The sequence below is a fragment of the Zophobas morio genome, unplaced genomic scaffold (genome assembly GCF_036711695.1).
Source record: "Zophobas morio isolate AGI-343-1 ecotype UQ-CSIRO unplaced genomic scaffold, CSIRO_AGI_Zmor_V1 ptg000031l, whole genome shotgun sequence".
Classification (NCBI taxonomy): domain Eukaryota; kingdom Metazoa; phylum Arthropoda; class Insecta; order Coleoptera; family Tenebrionidae; genus Zophobas; species Zophobas morio.
In genome coordinates, this window is record NW_026972136.1 from 3,152,056 (window position 1) to 3,167,390 (window position 15,335).

The 15,335-nt window shown below is 36.3% G+C and overlaps 1 protein-coding gene across 1 annotated transcript in view; it reads right to left on the reverse strand.

Annotated features, from left to right (window-relative positions):
• Positions 1 to 2,457: 2,457 nt before the first annotated feature.
• Positions 2,458 to 15,335, reverse strand: part of LOC135139545 (potassium channel subfamily T member 1) — a 238,221-nt gene continuing 225,343 nt past the window's right edge. The window contains exon 25 of the mRNA XM_064069828.1: positions 2,458 to 8,749. Within this exon, the coding sequence (XP_063925898.1) occupies positions 8,038 to 8,749 (712 nt within the window). The 3' untranslated portion in view covers positions 2,458 to 8,037. The remainder of the gene's footprint in view (positions 8,750 to 15,335) is intronic.

Below are 15,335 nucleotides of genomic sequence, written 5' to 3' on the forward strand. Positions count from 1 at the left end.
CGTACCGGTTGTTATTAATAGGTTATGTACTAGTGCTAGTTACGCCAAAATTCGAAAACGATTTACGATACAATGAAGAAGGTAAGTCGATTAATACTTAAATCTAATAAGAAGGAATGGAAGTACCATGGGCACCTGCCTCCTGCGGTATCAACGACGAGATGGCGAAACAGCGGCGTCGCAGCGAATTCCCAGGGCGATGTCGAGTCGGGGATTTTGTGACGGCCTGTCCAACAGATGATAACTCTCCAGCTGTTATGGGAGGGCTCACGACTGCCCACGACAGTCGGAATTCATAGAATTCGTTCTCCCACTCAAAACTGGATCCGATTCTCAATCTCGGGGATAATAAGATCAGCAACACGAAAAAAAAAAAAGCTGCGGATCGACTGCAGCTTCTCCGATTTTAGTGGGATGGTCTAGTGCCCTTAACCAAAAAATCCGACGAAGTCGTAGTGCTCGAACGCACTACTTCTCTTGCAGCTCACAAAAGCGCTCTAAGCGATAGCACCTTTTAGGGGAGCAAGCAGATCCGACGAATGCAATTCCAAACGAAACGACGAGTAAAAGGTTGCTAAAACGAACTGCAAAAGAGGAAAGCACTATCCCCCAACACCAGTCAGCACGGAGTACCAAAGCAAAAATGGATTCCCTTCCACCTGCGATGACGTGGCGAGGTGACGAAGCGAGAGTTCACAGAAGTTTGGCCCTCTAGTGGCAAACTTACGAAACGTCGAATTCCGACGAAAATCCCTAATCGATGTAACTAATGAGTGGATGCGATGGTTATTAACAAAAGAGAAAAAAAAAACAAGTCTATCAGGATTCAAGAAATGACGAAAATTCTAGGGGACGCTCCACGGCGTTTGTACCCACCTAGGTAAGCAAATGAAATTAGCGAACAAAAATAACAAAAAGAACGAAAATCAAATTTCAGAGTGAAGCTCTGGGATGGCGCGATCCATCCAGTTCCTTATAGCAAGAACCAAGCTGAAACGATCCAAAAGACCGATCTACAACAGCGAGGCTGAAACACTCATCTGAGCCCCTCCAAGCTCAGAATCATCGCGACAGTCTTGCGACTGGGGGAGTCAAAAGCTCGGGACAAACCCTCCACCAAAGTTGTCCTTCATTGCCGCCGTGCCCAACCCAACCACCCAATGCACGAAATGACGAAACAAAAAAAAAATGAGTAAACAAAATGTAATCAGATCCGAGAATGCCAATAAAAACCGAAATAGCTACTGCGAATTTTCAATTCGTAACAATATTCTCTAGATTTTTTCGAATTATCTCAAAAACAAGCTCTACCCGAAACTCTTTTAAACTAGGTACTTCAAAAACAAAACACAGTGGGTGTCTAAGATTCTTAAAACTACTTCAAAAATCACACAAGGGCTCCCTGAGATTCTTTCAAAATACTTGAAAACCAGACATAAAGCGTCTCGGGGATTCCTTCAAATTACTTCAAACACAGGATTTACAAGAGGTCCTCGAGATTCTTCCGAACTACTTCAAAAACAAAATACAAGTGGTCCCTGAGAGTCTTTCAAAATACTTCGGAAACAAAATTTAGAATTTAGAATAAGTTATTGCTCAACTAAAATCGCGTACAGAAAGTTATAGAATGTAGGTTAATCCTGATATTAATTACGATGTTTACTCATGGTTATATAAGCATTAAACATACAATTTAAATAAGGAAATAAATAAGACAGCTTAACAAACAATAAAACATTTAAAATTAAAATATTGGACTTGCTTTCCTTTTTGACACTAGAACTAGATGTATTTAAATATATCAATACATTTTTGTTAAGAAGATTTCCTTCTTTTGGCTCATGAGATTTTCAATATATTTTCAGAACGTAATCTATTCCTTATAAATTTCGTAACGCGGTTTTCACCACTGTTTTGAGCATACAGAACTCTAAACGTTGCTCAGGAGACATTGTCGGAAATGCGAAACACTAAACAACAAAAGAAATCGACAATGAGTTAATGTAAGCTGGAAACAGTGGTGAAAAGTGCGTTTCGAAACTTCCATAAATAACCGAAATTTTGAATATTAAAAATACGTAATGAAAAATTTCACCAAAACTTTAAAAAGAATGAACGCTGTTCATTATGCTTAAGATCTTTTACAAATTTTATTTATGGCGAAATATGTTTGTCTCACAAAGCTATTTTGAATTTTTTGAAAAGATGATTTTTCTAACAATCAGTTAATTTGGATGGAATCAAATGCTGTAGCAAAATCTGGCATAGTTTCTTCCATATGGAATTCTGGTTGCCTCCTGTTGAATCGATTTCAGTTATCTTGAGGTAGTACTTACCACTGGCAAATTCAAACAAAGACCTCACCAAAATGTTACATAATTCTGAAACTGCTGCAGCCTAGTACTTAGAGGTGGTTAAGGTTGAGGATGGTGTGAGGAGAGGTTGCAATGAAACACGTTTGAAAATACAATGTATATAATGTGCTATGACAGTATTGACTTTACTGTACATCAAATGTAAGCGTATTCAGTAAAGGTTTTTCCACTCTGTAATGTTAAATAATGAATTTATTCGTGCGTTTGCGAATGCACATTGTTGTAATTGTACAAACGGGTTTAATCCGGCCAGCAGTGTGCATTGCAATTTAAAAGTCATCTTTATTCTTTACATGGTCTAACAGTAATTGTAGATTCATTTATTAAATATTTATAACTATGATAATTAAGTAAGCAAACTCTGAGAACTATGAAACAACATTATGTACAATATCCAGTTGAATTATATAAAAAGTATTATTTTAGAACGTATCAAAGACATACGGTCGGCACGCAGGCCGACTCGTTTCTCTTTTAATCATTCAAATAAAGCAATAGTACCAAAGCATCGGTTTTATATTCGAAACCCTTCACAATTTCATCACTCTAGAAAAATATATGTCTACGACACTTATTTCTTTAGATATGTTAGTATTTATACGTCGCGGTTATTGGACCACACCCACAGTCTTTGTCTAAGTACAGCTCAGGGATGCTAGACATGTCGTACGACATGCACAAAAACTAGCATGGACGGTTTACACTAAACTACCAAAGCAAATCTAACTCATAACCACTTCGACGTATATTTTGATTCTGATTTATTGAGGAAACACCACAAACAATCAAGCAAGATGGAACGAAAGAGTGCACCAAAGTAAGGTAAGCGGTACGAAAACGTACCCACCATGCGAGATTTAACGGTAATCTCTTGTAGAGTACCGGCCGGTCGGCCTTCAACAGACAGGAAGATGGAAAAGAGAAACGAATGCACAGACCGACCCAGGAAGATGAGTACTCGCGGACCGACCGCCCGGTACCACCAAAGTCCCAAAGGATTTACCAACAGATAGTTCTAACTACAGTATTTGATCCCTCATTCAACATACCTGAACGAATTATACTGATAAGCAGCCTTTGGCCTGCGTGGAAGAAACAGTTGAATTTATGTACAAACGAAACTACAAATAGTAAACCTATTGAGCTATGCGGCGCGTTACTGATCTGGACCACTCATCCAAAAAGCACGTGTCTAGAGTCAGTCTTTGAAAAAAAAGTCAGAGAATATCGACCAAAATCTTGTGCCGTGGTGGTGTCATTGTGGGTTTCTACGCAGAGTGATTTTCAGATGAGTCGTACGTCTTCGAGCTAGGCCTGGTGTTCGTTTGGTACGACCAGGAGACTACAACCGTTACAGAAAAATTTGGCTAGGCCAGGCCGACTGGCGAAGAACGATTTACATACGTATCAGTCTAAATTTCTGATAGAAAGTTAATAAGGCCAAATATGGTAGTGGTCGGGGCCGAAAGAGAATTCCGATTGACCCTGCTAGAAAAGGTGATGGTTGAAAATGACTAGACGATGATCATCCAGGTGGACGCGACAATGCCCGGACGAACGATACTAGTTGAATATCACGCCCTCAGAAATCTACAACAGCTATTTTTATTTTGTACAGATGGTTTTAATATTTTTCATACATGTATAATAAATTTATGTTTAAAAATTCGATGAAAGTTACTTAGACAGAACTTCCCTCGCCCCCGAAGTACAGTCCAACAAATCCTGCTTTAATGCAAAATTATAAAATTTGATTTTGCAAACTTTTACTTTTTTGTGATAACCTCTATGGAGTAGAAACAATATAGAAAGACTAGTCACAGTGTAAGAAAAAAAAAATGTTTTAGCTTTTTTAAAAAAAAGACAGTTGAGACCCCGAGAAAGTGTCACATTCTTAAAAAAAGGTAGTTGGGTCCCCCGAGAAGGTCTCAAATTCTTAAAACAAAACACTTGTGGCCCTTCAGAAGGTTTCACCTTCACCAAAAACACGCAGTTGGGAGCACCGAGAAGGTTTCACATTCTTTAAAACAAAGATAGTTGGGGGCCCGAGAAGGTTTCAGATCCTTAAAAAATGCACTTGGGGTTCTTAACAAGGTTTCACTTTCTTAAAAAAAAGACAATTGGGTCCTTCCAGAAGGTTTCAGATTCTTAAAATGGAACAGTTGGGGCTCTCGAGAAGGTTAACCTTCTTTAAAAAAAGCAGTTGGGACCCCCGAGAAGGCTTCACATTCTTTAAAACAAAGACGATTGGGGGTTTCACATTCTTAAAAAAACAGTTGGGGTCCCCGAGAAAGTTTCACATTTTTAATACAAAGACAGTTGGGGGCCCTCAGAAGCTTTTACATTCTTTAGAACAAAGGTAGTTGGGGGCTCGAGAAGGTTTCAGATCCTTAAAAAAATACACTTGAAATTTCTGACAAGGTTTCATTTTCTTAAAAAAGATAGTTTGGGGCCCGACAAGGTTTCAGATCCTTAAAAAACCACAGTTGAGATTCCCGACAAGATTTCGCTTTCGTAAAAGAAAAGAGTGTTTGGGGCCCGAGACGGTTTTACATCCTTAAAAATACAGTTGGGGTTCCTGACAAGGTTTCTCTTTCTTACAAAAAAGACAGTTGGGGGAGCAAGAAGGTTTCAAGGTTTTAAAACAAAGTCATTTGGGAGCCCCCAGAAGGTTTCACATTCTATGAAACAAAGATAGTTGGAGGCCTAAGAAGGTTTCAGATCCTTAAAAAAATACAGTGGAGATCTCTGACAAGGTTTCACTTTCTTAAAAAAAAGACAGTTTGGGGCCCGACAAGGTTTCAGATCCTTAAAAAACTACAGTTTAGATTCCCGACAAGATTTCACTTTCGTAGAAGAAAAGACAGTTTGGGGCCCGAGAAGGTTTTAGATCCTTAAAAAAATACAGTTGGGGTTCCTGACAAGGTTTCTCTTTCTTACAAAAAAGACAGTTGGGGGAGCAAGAAGGTTTCAAATCCTTAAAAAATACAGTTGGGGTTCCTGACAAGGTTTCACTAACTTTAAAAAAAATTGGGTCCCTCCAGAAAATTTCATTTTCTTCAAAAAAAAGGCAGTTGGGACCTAAGAGAAAGTTTCATATTCTTTAAAACAAAGTCATTTGGGAGCCCCCAGAAGGTTTCACATTCTTTGAAACAAACATAGTTGGAGACCCAAGAAGGTTTCAGATCCTTAAAAAAATACTGCTGAAATTTCTGACAAGGTTTCACTTTCTTAAAAAAAGACAGTTTGGGGCCCGACAAGGTTTCAGATCCTTAAAAAGCTACAGTTTAGATTTCCGACAAGATTTCACTTTCGTAAAAGAAAAGACAGTTTGGGGCCCGAGAAGGTTTTAGATCCTTAAAAAAATACAGTTGGGGTTCCTGACAAGGTTTCTCTTCCTTACAAAAAAGACAGTTGGGTGAACAAGAAGGTTTCAAATCCTTAAAAAATACAGTTGGGGTTTCTGACAAGGTTTCACTATCTTAAAAAAAAATTGGGTTCCTCAAGAAGGTTTCACATTCTTAAAATAGAACAGTTGGGGCCCTCGAGAAGATTTCATTTTCTTCAAAAAAAGGCAGTTGGGACCCAAGAGAAAGTTTCATATTCTTTAAAACAAAGACAGGTGGGGACCCCGAGAAGCGTTTACATTCTTTAAAACAAAGACAATTGGAGGCCTGAGAAGGTTTTAGATTAAAAAAAAATGAGTTGTGACCCCCGAGAAAGGTTCACATTCTTTAAAACAAACTTGGGTGCCCCAAGAAGATTTCACATTCTGAAAATAGAACCTCGAGAGTCTTCCACATTCTTTAAAACAGAAACAAAGATAATTGGGGACCCGAGAAGGTTTCGGATCCTAAAAAAAATATAGTTGGGGTTCTTGACAAGGTTTCACTTTCGTAAAAAAAGGCAGTTGGAACCCCCGAGAAGGTTTCACATTCTTTAAAACAAAGAAAATTGGGGGCCCCGAGAAAGTTTCACCTTCTTTAAAAATTGTTGGGGTTCTGACAAGGTTTCACTTTCTTAAAATACAACAGCTGTGGCCTTCAAGAAGGTTTCACCTTCTTTAAAAAAGAGGCAGCTGAGACCTCCGAGAAGGTTTCACATTCTTTAAAACAAAGACAATTTAGGACCCCAAGAATGGCAGTTGAGGCTCCCCAGATTATTTCAGATTCTTAAATACAGACAGTTGGTGCCCCCGAGAAGGTTTCACTTTCTTAAAAAAAGACATTTGGGTCTCCCGAAGTTTCACATTCTATAAAATCACAGTTGGGGTCCGAGAAGATTTTCACATTCTTAAAAAAAAAAAAACAACTGGGGGCCCCGAGAAGGGTTCACATTAAAAAAAATTGCATTTGATTTTGTCTCCTCTCCAGAACAGAGGACTGATTAATTAGTTAACCACATTCAGTTTTTCCCCCAAAACACTTAAATTTGAAGAATATTTATTCGGCAAAATTATAAGATGTTGCTTCCAATAACCTTAGGATATTTCTAGGATTTCAGAGTCTTAGGGTTTTTGAAATTTCATAGCAAAATTGTAAAATATCAGTTTCTCTTCTGCCTGAAGACGGTACTGTGTACCGAAACACGTGTAGCAGTGACTACAAATACATTTTTTAAACTCTGAAAGTTTTTTCATTATTATTAAAATTGTAAAATATTGTTTTTTTTCCAAAAATCTTGAAGGCAAATTCCAAAACTCGAAGTGGATTCATAAATCCACACACAGAAGCATGTTATTTAATAAAATTTAAAGAACATTTATTCGGTTGAATTGTAAGATGACGTCATAATTTTTTTGGGAGTCCATAAACGAATGGATTTTGATGAACAGTATAACATGCTTCCTGTAACCTTAAAATGTTTGCAAAATTTCAAAGCAATTGGTTTTGCATTTTCGAAATTAAATTGTAAAATACAATTTTGATTTTTTCCCCAAACATCTAGGGTAAAAAGGTAAAAATTGCAAAATGACGTCAACATTTTTTAGAGAGAGATAAACGAACAAATTTTGATCAACGATTTAGTATGTTTGCGATAGCTTCAAAAGGCTTACAAGTTTTCAGAGCATTCGGCTTTCCAATTTCAAAGTTAATTTGTAAGTTGTTATACCATTTTGATTTTTTCCAAAAATCTGAATGTCCAGAGTAAAAACTGAACACGAATTCATAAACCACATGTCAAGGCGTATCTTGTTTTATAAAATTAAAATAGACAGACAGACAGCCGGAAACGGGCACCTATTTTTTTCGTACTCTAGAGGTCATGAAACGTCGAGAAAACATAAAAGTAGCCAGTCGTCCAATGAAGTATAAGCTAAGGAAGTAAAAATTAAAGAAAAAAGAGACTTCTGAAGGCATGATACGTAACAACCAGGATCATTTCCTGGCACACTTCGTCCTCTAACCTATTTCGCAAGCCGAATCAACTCCTGGTGCCACACCCTCCTCGAAACCAGCACGTCTTCAAGACCCTCACCCCGAAACCGGTTTTAGCAGTCACATTTTTCAACAAGGCCCACAACCCTCCCCCTCCCCGCCCTAAGACTATCCCCGCGCCCGGAATCTACGTCACTACGGCGCCGAGGTGCTACTGTGGAAGTGAGGATCTAGAGCCACTTATTTCTTAAGCTCCCCATTCTCCTCCCCCACATGAGGTTATATCATACGATCGTCCCCTGCAGGTGCTGCGGATCCGTGGCGGCGGCGGTCGGCGGCAGCGCCGCCTGCTGCGCGGGCGCCGCCTCCCCGAAGTTCGTAGGCACGTTGATGCCGAGGTTGAGCGGTTGAGGCAAAGAACTACTAGAACTAGGCAGGCCACTTTGTGCTAGACTCATGGTGCTCCCGGTGTGCGCCCCCGGCAAGGGCGCGTTCACCACCATGGCGGTGTTGCTGGAGATCACCGGCGGGCTGTTCTCCTCGGGGGGCGTCACCTCCAGCCCGATGCTGCCGTTCAGCGCGATCTTGATGGGGTTGTTGTAGTTGGTGGAGAAGTGCGACAGGCCGATGTCCTCGAGGGAGCTCTTCCGGCGCCCGCTGCCCACGCTGGTGAGGCCCTGGCGCAGGGAGTTGGACCTGCGGAGGAGGATGTCGTCGATGACGCGGAGGGAGTTGGAGCGGCCGCGCTGGTAGCCGGCCACGGTGGGGCTGTCGGGTAAGGAGAGGGAGTTGGACTTGGTGGTGGCGAGCGGAGGCGGCCGGGGCGACTGGTAGCCGGTGAGGCCGAGGCCGGAGCCGCGCCGGCTGCCGGCCTGGGCGGCGGCGGCCATCTGCTGGATGAGCGTCTGGGAGCAGAAGCTGATGTTGGACTTACGGCGGCTGTTGTGGCGCTCGAAGGTCTTCTGAGCGGAGAAGGGGCTGGGCCGCACCAGGTAGCTGCAAACGGGGACACTGATTATTACATGAACTCCAGAACATTTAAACACATATGTGGTATTGACGTGACAGGTATATACTCACAAAAGAACAATAAGTGCATCGCATGATTATCTCAATATACTGGGAGGTAAGACTTATAACATCACAATGGAGTGCTTTGGTTATGTAACCAACAAGTAATGTTAATTCTAATTCTAATGTTAATTCTAATTACTAGATATCTATTCTGATTAATGTTGCGAACCCCGGAAGGTCTGCTTTCTTTAAAAAAAGACAATGAGGACTCCCGAAAAGGTTTCACATTTTTTATTTAAAAAAAAAGACAGTTCGGACTCTTGAGAAGGTTTCACAGTCCTAAAAAAAGATAATTTGTGTCCCCGGGAAGGTTTCATCTTCCGTAAAAAAAAACAGTTAAGATTCCGGAGAAGGTTTAATTTTCTTAAAGAAAATAGTTGGGGTCCCTGACAAGGTTTCACATTCTTGAAAATACGGTGGGGGACCCCGAGAAGGTTTTAGATTCTTACAAAAAAGACAATTGGGGGGCCCAAGAAAGTTTCACATTCTTAAAAAAAGGCAGGTGTGACCAGTGAGAAGGTTGCATCTTCTGTAAAAAACAGTAGGAGCCCCCAAGAAAGTTTCACATTCTTAAAAAAAACTTTTGATCCCTCCGAAAAGGTTTAACCTTCTTTAAAAACAAGGCAGTTGGGACTCCTAAGAAGGTTTTATTTTCTTAAAAAAGAAGACAATTGGGGCCCCTGAGAAGGTTTCACATTCTTAAAAAAACAGTGCGGGCCCTGGAGAAAGTTTTAAATTCTTAAAACAAAGAGATTTGTGTCCCTCGAGAAGGTTTCACATTCTTAAAAAAAAGACAGTTGGGGCTCTCGAGAAGGTTTTATATTCTGTAAAAAAAAACAGTAGGAGCCCCCAAGGTTTCATATTAAAAAAAAACTTTTGGTCCTCCCGAAAAGGTTTTCCTTCTCCAAAAACTAGGCGGTTGGGACCCCTAAGAAGATTTCACATTCTTAAAAAAAAACTTGGGGTTTCCGACAAGGTTTCACAATCTTAAAAAAAATTGCATTACTTCGACAGAATTTCCCTCGCCTTTGAAGTACAGTCCAACGAATTCCGCTTCTTTGAAACATTATAAAAAAATCGAAAACTGAAAATCGGGAGACTGAACAATGGAAACTCGAAACATGGAAATCTCGATAAATTGGGATCTCGAAACATCGAAATCTGAAGAAAACGAAAAATTAAAAAACTGAAAAATAAAAAACAAACGAAATATTGAAAATCAAAAAATGTAAAATTTAAAAAATGAAAAATTGAAAAATCGAAAAACTAAAAAATAAAAATTCGAGAAGTGGAAAAATTGAAAAATTGGAAACGTCAAAAAATCGAAAAATCCCAAACATGAAATGTAAAAAAATTGGAAAATCGAAAAGCCAAAAAGTCGAAAAATCGGAAAATTGAGAAATCGAGAACTCGAAAACTCGAAACAGAGAAATTGAAACACTGAAAACATCAAAAGATCCAGAAATCGAGAAACGAAAAGTTGAAAATCGAAAAATGTAACATTTAAAAAACTAAAAATCTAAAATTTGAAAAACTGAAAAATCAAAAAAACCGAAAAATTGAGAAATAACAAAATTAAAATCTTAAATAATTGTAGAGAAGTCGATAAATTGAAAAAAACGAATAAAAGTAACTCGAAAATTTCAAATATCCAAGAAAAATTCAAGAAACATTGAAAACTCTTGAACTCCCAAAAACTCCCGAAAAATAAAAATTGAAAAATCGAGAAATTGAAATATTGAAAAATCAAAAACCTTATAAAATGAAAAATTGAAGAATTCAAAATCTTATTGAAAAATCCATAAATCGAGAGAAATCGAAACAACGAAAAATTTAAAAAACGAAAAACTGAAAAATCGTAAAAATTTTGTAGAGCAGAATAGAGAAATTGAAAAATAAAAAAAAACGAAAAATCGAAAATTTGAAAAATTGAAAAGTCCCAAACATGAAATGTAAAAAAATTGGAAAATCGAAAAGCTAAAAGGTCGAAAAATCGGAAAATTGAGATATCGAGAACTCGAAAACTCGAAACATAGAGAAATTGAAACATTGAAAAATTGAAACATCAAAAGATCCCGAAATCGAGAAACGAAAAGTTGAGAAGTGAAAAAAAAATTGAAAAATTAAAAATTGAAACATTGGAAAATTTAAATTAAAAAAAATGGATAAATCGAAAAATTGAAAAATTGAAAATTAAAAAAAACACGAGACATCGAGAAATCGAAAAATGTAACATTTAAAAAACAAAAAATCGAAAAACTGAAGAATCAAAAAAACCGAAAAATTGAGAAATCAAAAAATTAAAATCTTACATAATTGTAGAGAAGTCGATAAATCGAAAAAACGAAAAAAAAAAATAACTCGGAAAATTAAAAAATCCAAAAAAAAATTGAAGAAACACTGAAAACTCTTGAACTCCTAAAAACTCCCGGAAACTAAAAATTGAAAAATCGAGAAATCGAAATATTGAAAAATCAAAAACCCTATAAAACGAAAATTTTAAGAATTGAAAATCTTAAAGTTGAAAAATCCATAAATTGAGAGAAATCGAAACAACGAAATGTCCAAAAATCGATAAATATGGGAATATCACTAATATGGAAACATCTAAAAGTCAAAAATTCGAAAAATCGAAAAATTACAAACGCCAAAAAATCGAAAAATTTAAAAAACGAAAAACTGAAAAATCGTAAAAATTTCATATAGCAAAATTGAAAAATCGAAAAATCGAAAATTTGAAAAATTGAAAAGTCCCAAACATGAAATGCAAAAAAATTGGAAAATCAAAAAGCCAAAAGGTCGAAAAATCGGAAAATTGAGAAATCGAGAACTCGAAAATTCGAAACAGAGAAATTGAAACATTGAAAAATTGAAACATCAAAAGATCCGGAAATCGAGAAACGAAAAGTTGAGAACTGAAAAAAAAATTGAAAAATTAAAAATTGAAACATTGAAAAATTTAAATTAAAAAAAAATGGATAAATCGAAAAACTAAAAATCGAAAAATCGAAAAACTGAAAAATAAAAAAAAACGAAAAATTGAGAAATCAAAAAATTAAAATCTTAAATAATTGTAGAGAAGTCGATAAATTGAAAAAACAAACAAAAGTAACTCGAAAAATTCAAAAATCCAAGAAAAATTGATGAAACACTGAAAACTCTTGAACTGCCAAAAACTTCCGAAAACTAAAAATTGAAAAATCGAGAAATCGAAATATTGAAAAATCAAAAACCTTATAAAATGAAAAATTGAAGAATTCAAAATCTTATTAAAAAATCCATAAATCGAGAGAAATCGGAACACCGAAATGTCGAAAAATCGATAAATGGGAATATCAAAATATGGAAACATTTAAAAGTCAAAAATTCGAAAAATCGCAAAATTACAAACGCCAAAAAATCGAAAAATTTAAAAAACGAAAAACTGAAAAATCGTAAAAACTTTATATAGCAAAATAGAGAAATCTAAAAATAAAAAAAATCGGAAAATCGAAAATTTGAAAAATTGAAAAGTCCCAAACATGAAATGTAAAAAAACTGGAAAATCGAAAAGCCAAAAGGTCGAAAAATCGGAAAATTGTTAAATCGAGAACCCGAAAACTCGAAACAGAGAAATTGAAACATTGAAAAATTGAAACACCAAAAGATCCAGAAATCGGGAAAAGAAAAGTTGAGAAGTGAAAAAAATCTTAATAGCCCAAAATCGCAAAATTCAAAACTGAAACATTGAAAAATTTAAATACAAAAAGCAGTGGCGGCTCCTCGGGGTGGGCAGGGTGGGCAATGCCCACCCTATTTGATTCTTTACGATAGGAAGTAAAATATTGATTTTTTTCTTTTTTAAATTATTTTTTTTGTATACACAAATATTTATAATAATAAACATCATTTAAGCCAACGGATTTTCTTCATTACATCCCGCAGTTTCCGCAACTGAGAAATTGCAGTTGCAAAAAAGTGCGTCAGATCTCGGCGTTATACGGTTCATGTGAGGATGGGCTAGTCCACCCTGGTCCACCCTCTTGATTGTAAGCAACAACATACGTTCGGTTTTCTATGTACGTGACTGAGAGTAAAGAACTCGAAACGCACGTCTTTGCATATCCGTGTTTTCTTGCTTCAAGCGGGGCACGACGCCCTGCCGATGCCGTCTCAATGTATAACTCGTACGCTGCGGGAGCGGACTTCGGATATTCGATTCAAGATTCAATAATTAATTTCGATTTTTCTGCTCATTTTGTTTGTAAAAGTATGTAGGTAATTATTTTTATTACTCTATTGAAATGTGGGTAAAGTGGTAAGCAAAATAATGATTATGCGAAAATTCTTGAATATTTTTTTTAATAAAAAATAGCAACACCGACATTAATAAATAATTTTTCATATCAAATGAAAATTCGTAATAACCATATTCGTTATTATGACACGGTGTTAACTTTATAATGAATTATAAATTAAAAAATTCGATTAATGAATGATGAGAATAAGTAATTGATTTATTATTGAAGTACGTATGTGACATAAATTTGTATGTTATTACATACGTATTTTTGTTTAATAAAGTAAATGCTTGCTTAACTGTAGCAGAGTCAACAAAAGTTAAATATACTTTTAATTTATTATTTAATCCGGACAGTCCACACAGTTTTGTTCCGCGCTCGTGCTAGGACGGGCGAAGCCACCCTGGAAAATCGGAAGTATTCGGCATGGTTCGTCGCAGACACGACTCTTCAGAATTCAGTTAAATGAGAAACTGCATTGTGCATTTAATTGTTATATAGTCTACTTCATTCAAATTAACGGTTAGGCGGTACCAAAGTAATTGTAAGTGTATTTTTTTCTAAAATGGCAAATCCAACTGCAGGCTGTGCGAGTACTATTAGAGAGGTGGTAAATGAAGGTAAAGACGTAGTGTTTTTTTTAATTAAAAATAAATTCAGTAGCATGGAACTTGATGACAAACTATTCGTTCATAAATTAAGACAGTGTCCCGAAATGAAAAATTTAATCATTACAAACTCTCGTGGCAGCAACAGAGGCTTTAATAAAAATTGGTATAATAAATATTATTGGCTGACCGGTAGCGAAACGACAAACAAATTATACTGTTGGAATTGTTTGTTATTTAACGAAAAATTACGAACCCCTTGGAATTCCACAGGCTATAGCGACATAAAACATATTGGTACCGCTTTACAGAAACATGATCAATCTGAAGAGCACAAATTCGCGTCGTTAAAATTAAAATTACTAGGAAAACGAAGTCAAACTATACAAAATTCTCTTAATTCGGCTTATCGTGAAAATATTTTAAAGCAGAATGAGATAATTAAAGAAAATAGGGACATTATTAGACGTTTAATCGACATGATAATTTTCTTGGGTACACAGGAACAAGCATTACGGGGACATGACGAATCACAAAATTCTCTTAGTCAAGGGAATTTCAAAGAGTTGGCAAATTTATTATCAAAATTTGATGATAAATTTAAAAAATTTTTGGATGAGTCTTCAGTATTTAGCGGTTTGTCTAAAACCATTCAAAATGATTTAATTGACAGTATCAACAAAATTATATCACAAATAATATCAGCAGAAATTAAACAATCACCTTGCTTCTCCTGGCAGGTCGATGAAACCACTGACATCCAGTGTTTATCGCAATTATCCGTAATTTTTAGATACATAACAAACGGTAAAATTGTAGAACGTTTTATGGGATTTTTCAATGTAAGTGAAGGACGCAGGGCTAATGATTTATTTCAAATGTTGACAAATACATTTCAGGATTTTGATCTTGCAAATAAGTTAATAGGACAAACGTATGATGGAGCATCTGTTATGTCAGGGGAACTGAATGGTTTACAATCAAAAATAAAAAATGTTGCTCCTCAAGCACTTTTTATACATTGTTATGCCCACAGAATGAATTTAATTTTACAAGACTCTGCCAGTAAAATAAAGGAATGTCGAATTTTTTTTGCTAATGTGAACGGTTTGTCAGCTTTTTTTTCAAAATCTACTAAACGTACCAAAGTTTTGGACGAAGTGGGTACCGCACGAATACCTAGTGGTTCAGATACGCGATGGAATTACAAATCTCGCACAATTAATGTAATTATTAATGAAAGATCCGAATTGTTGGAAGTATTTGAATATATTTTAAATAGCGATGAGTTTTCTAGAGATCAGGAGTCTATCAGAGCGGCAGTTGGATTCAAAAACATGTTAGAAAATTACCACATTTTTATTTTTATTAAACACATTTTACATTATTTTTGAACAAACCGATGCCATTTTCAATATCTTCCAGTCTAAATTCTCGGATGTGAACTACTGCAAAAATAGAATACAAAATCTTTTGGCAACATTAAAAAACTTTAGAGAGGAAGATAACTATTTTCAAAAAATATATAATGATGTATGTAACGTTGTTGGAGGACCAATAAAAAAACGCAGGATAGACCACGATTCAACAACTTATTTTAGGAGACTATATAAGGAAATA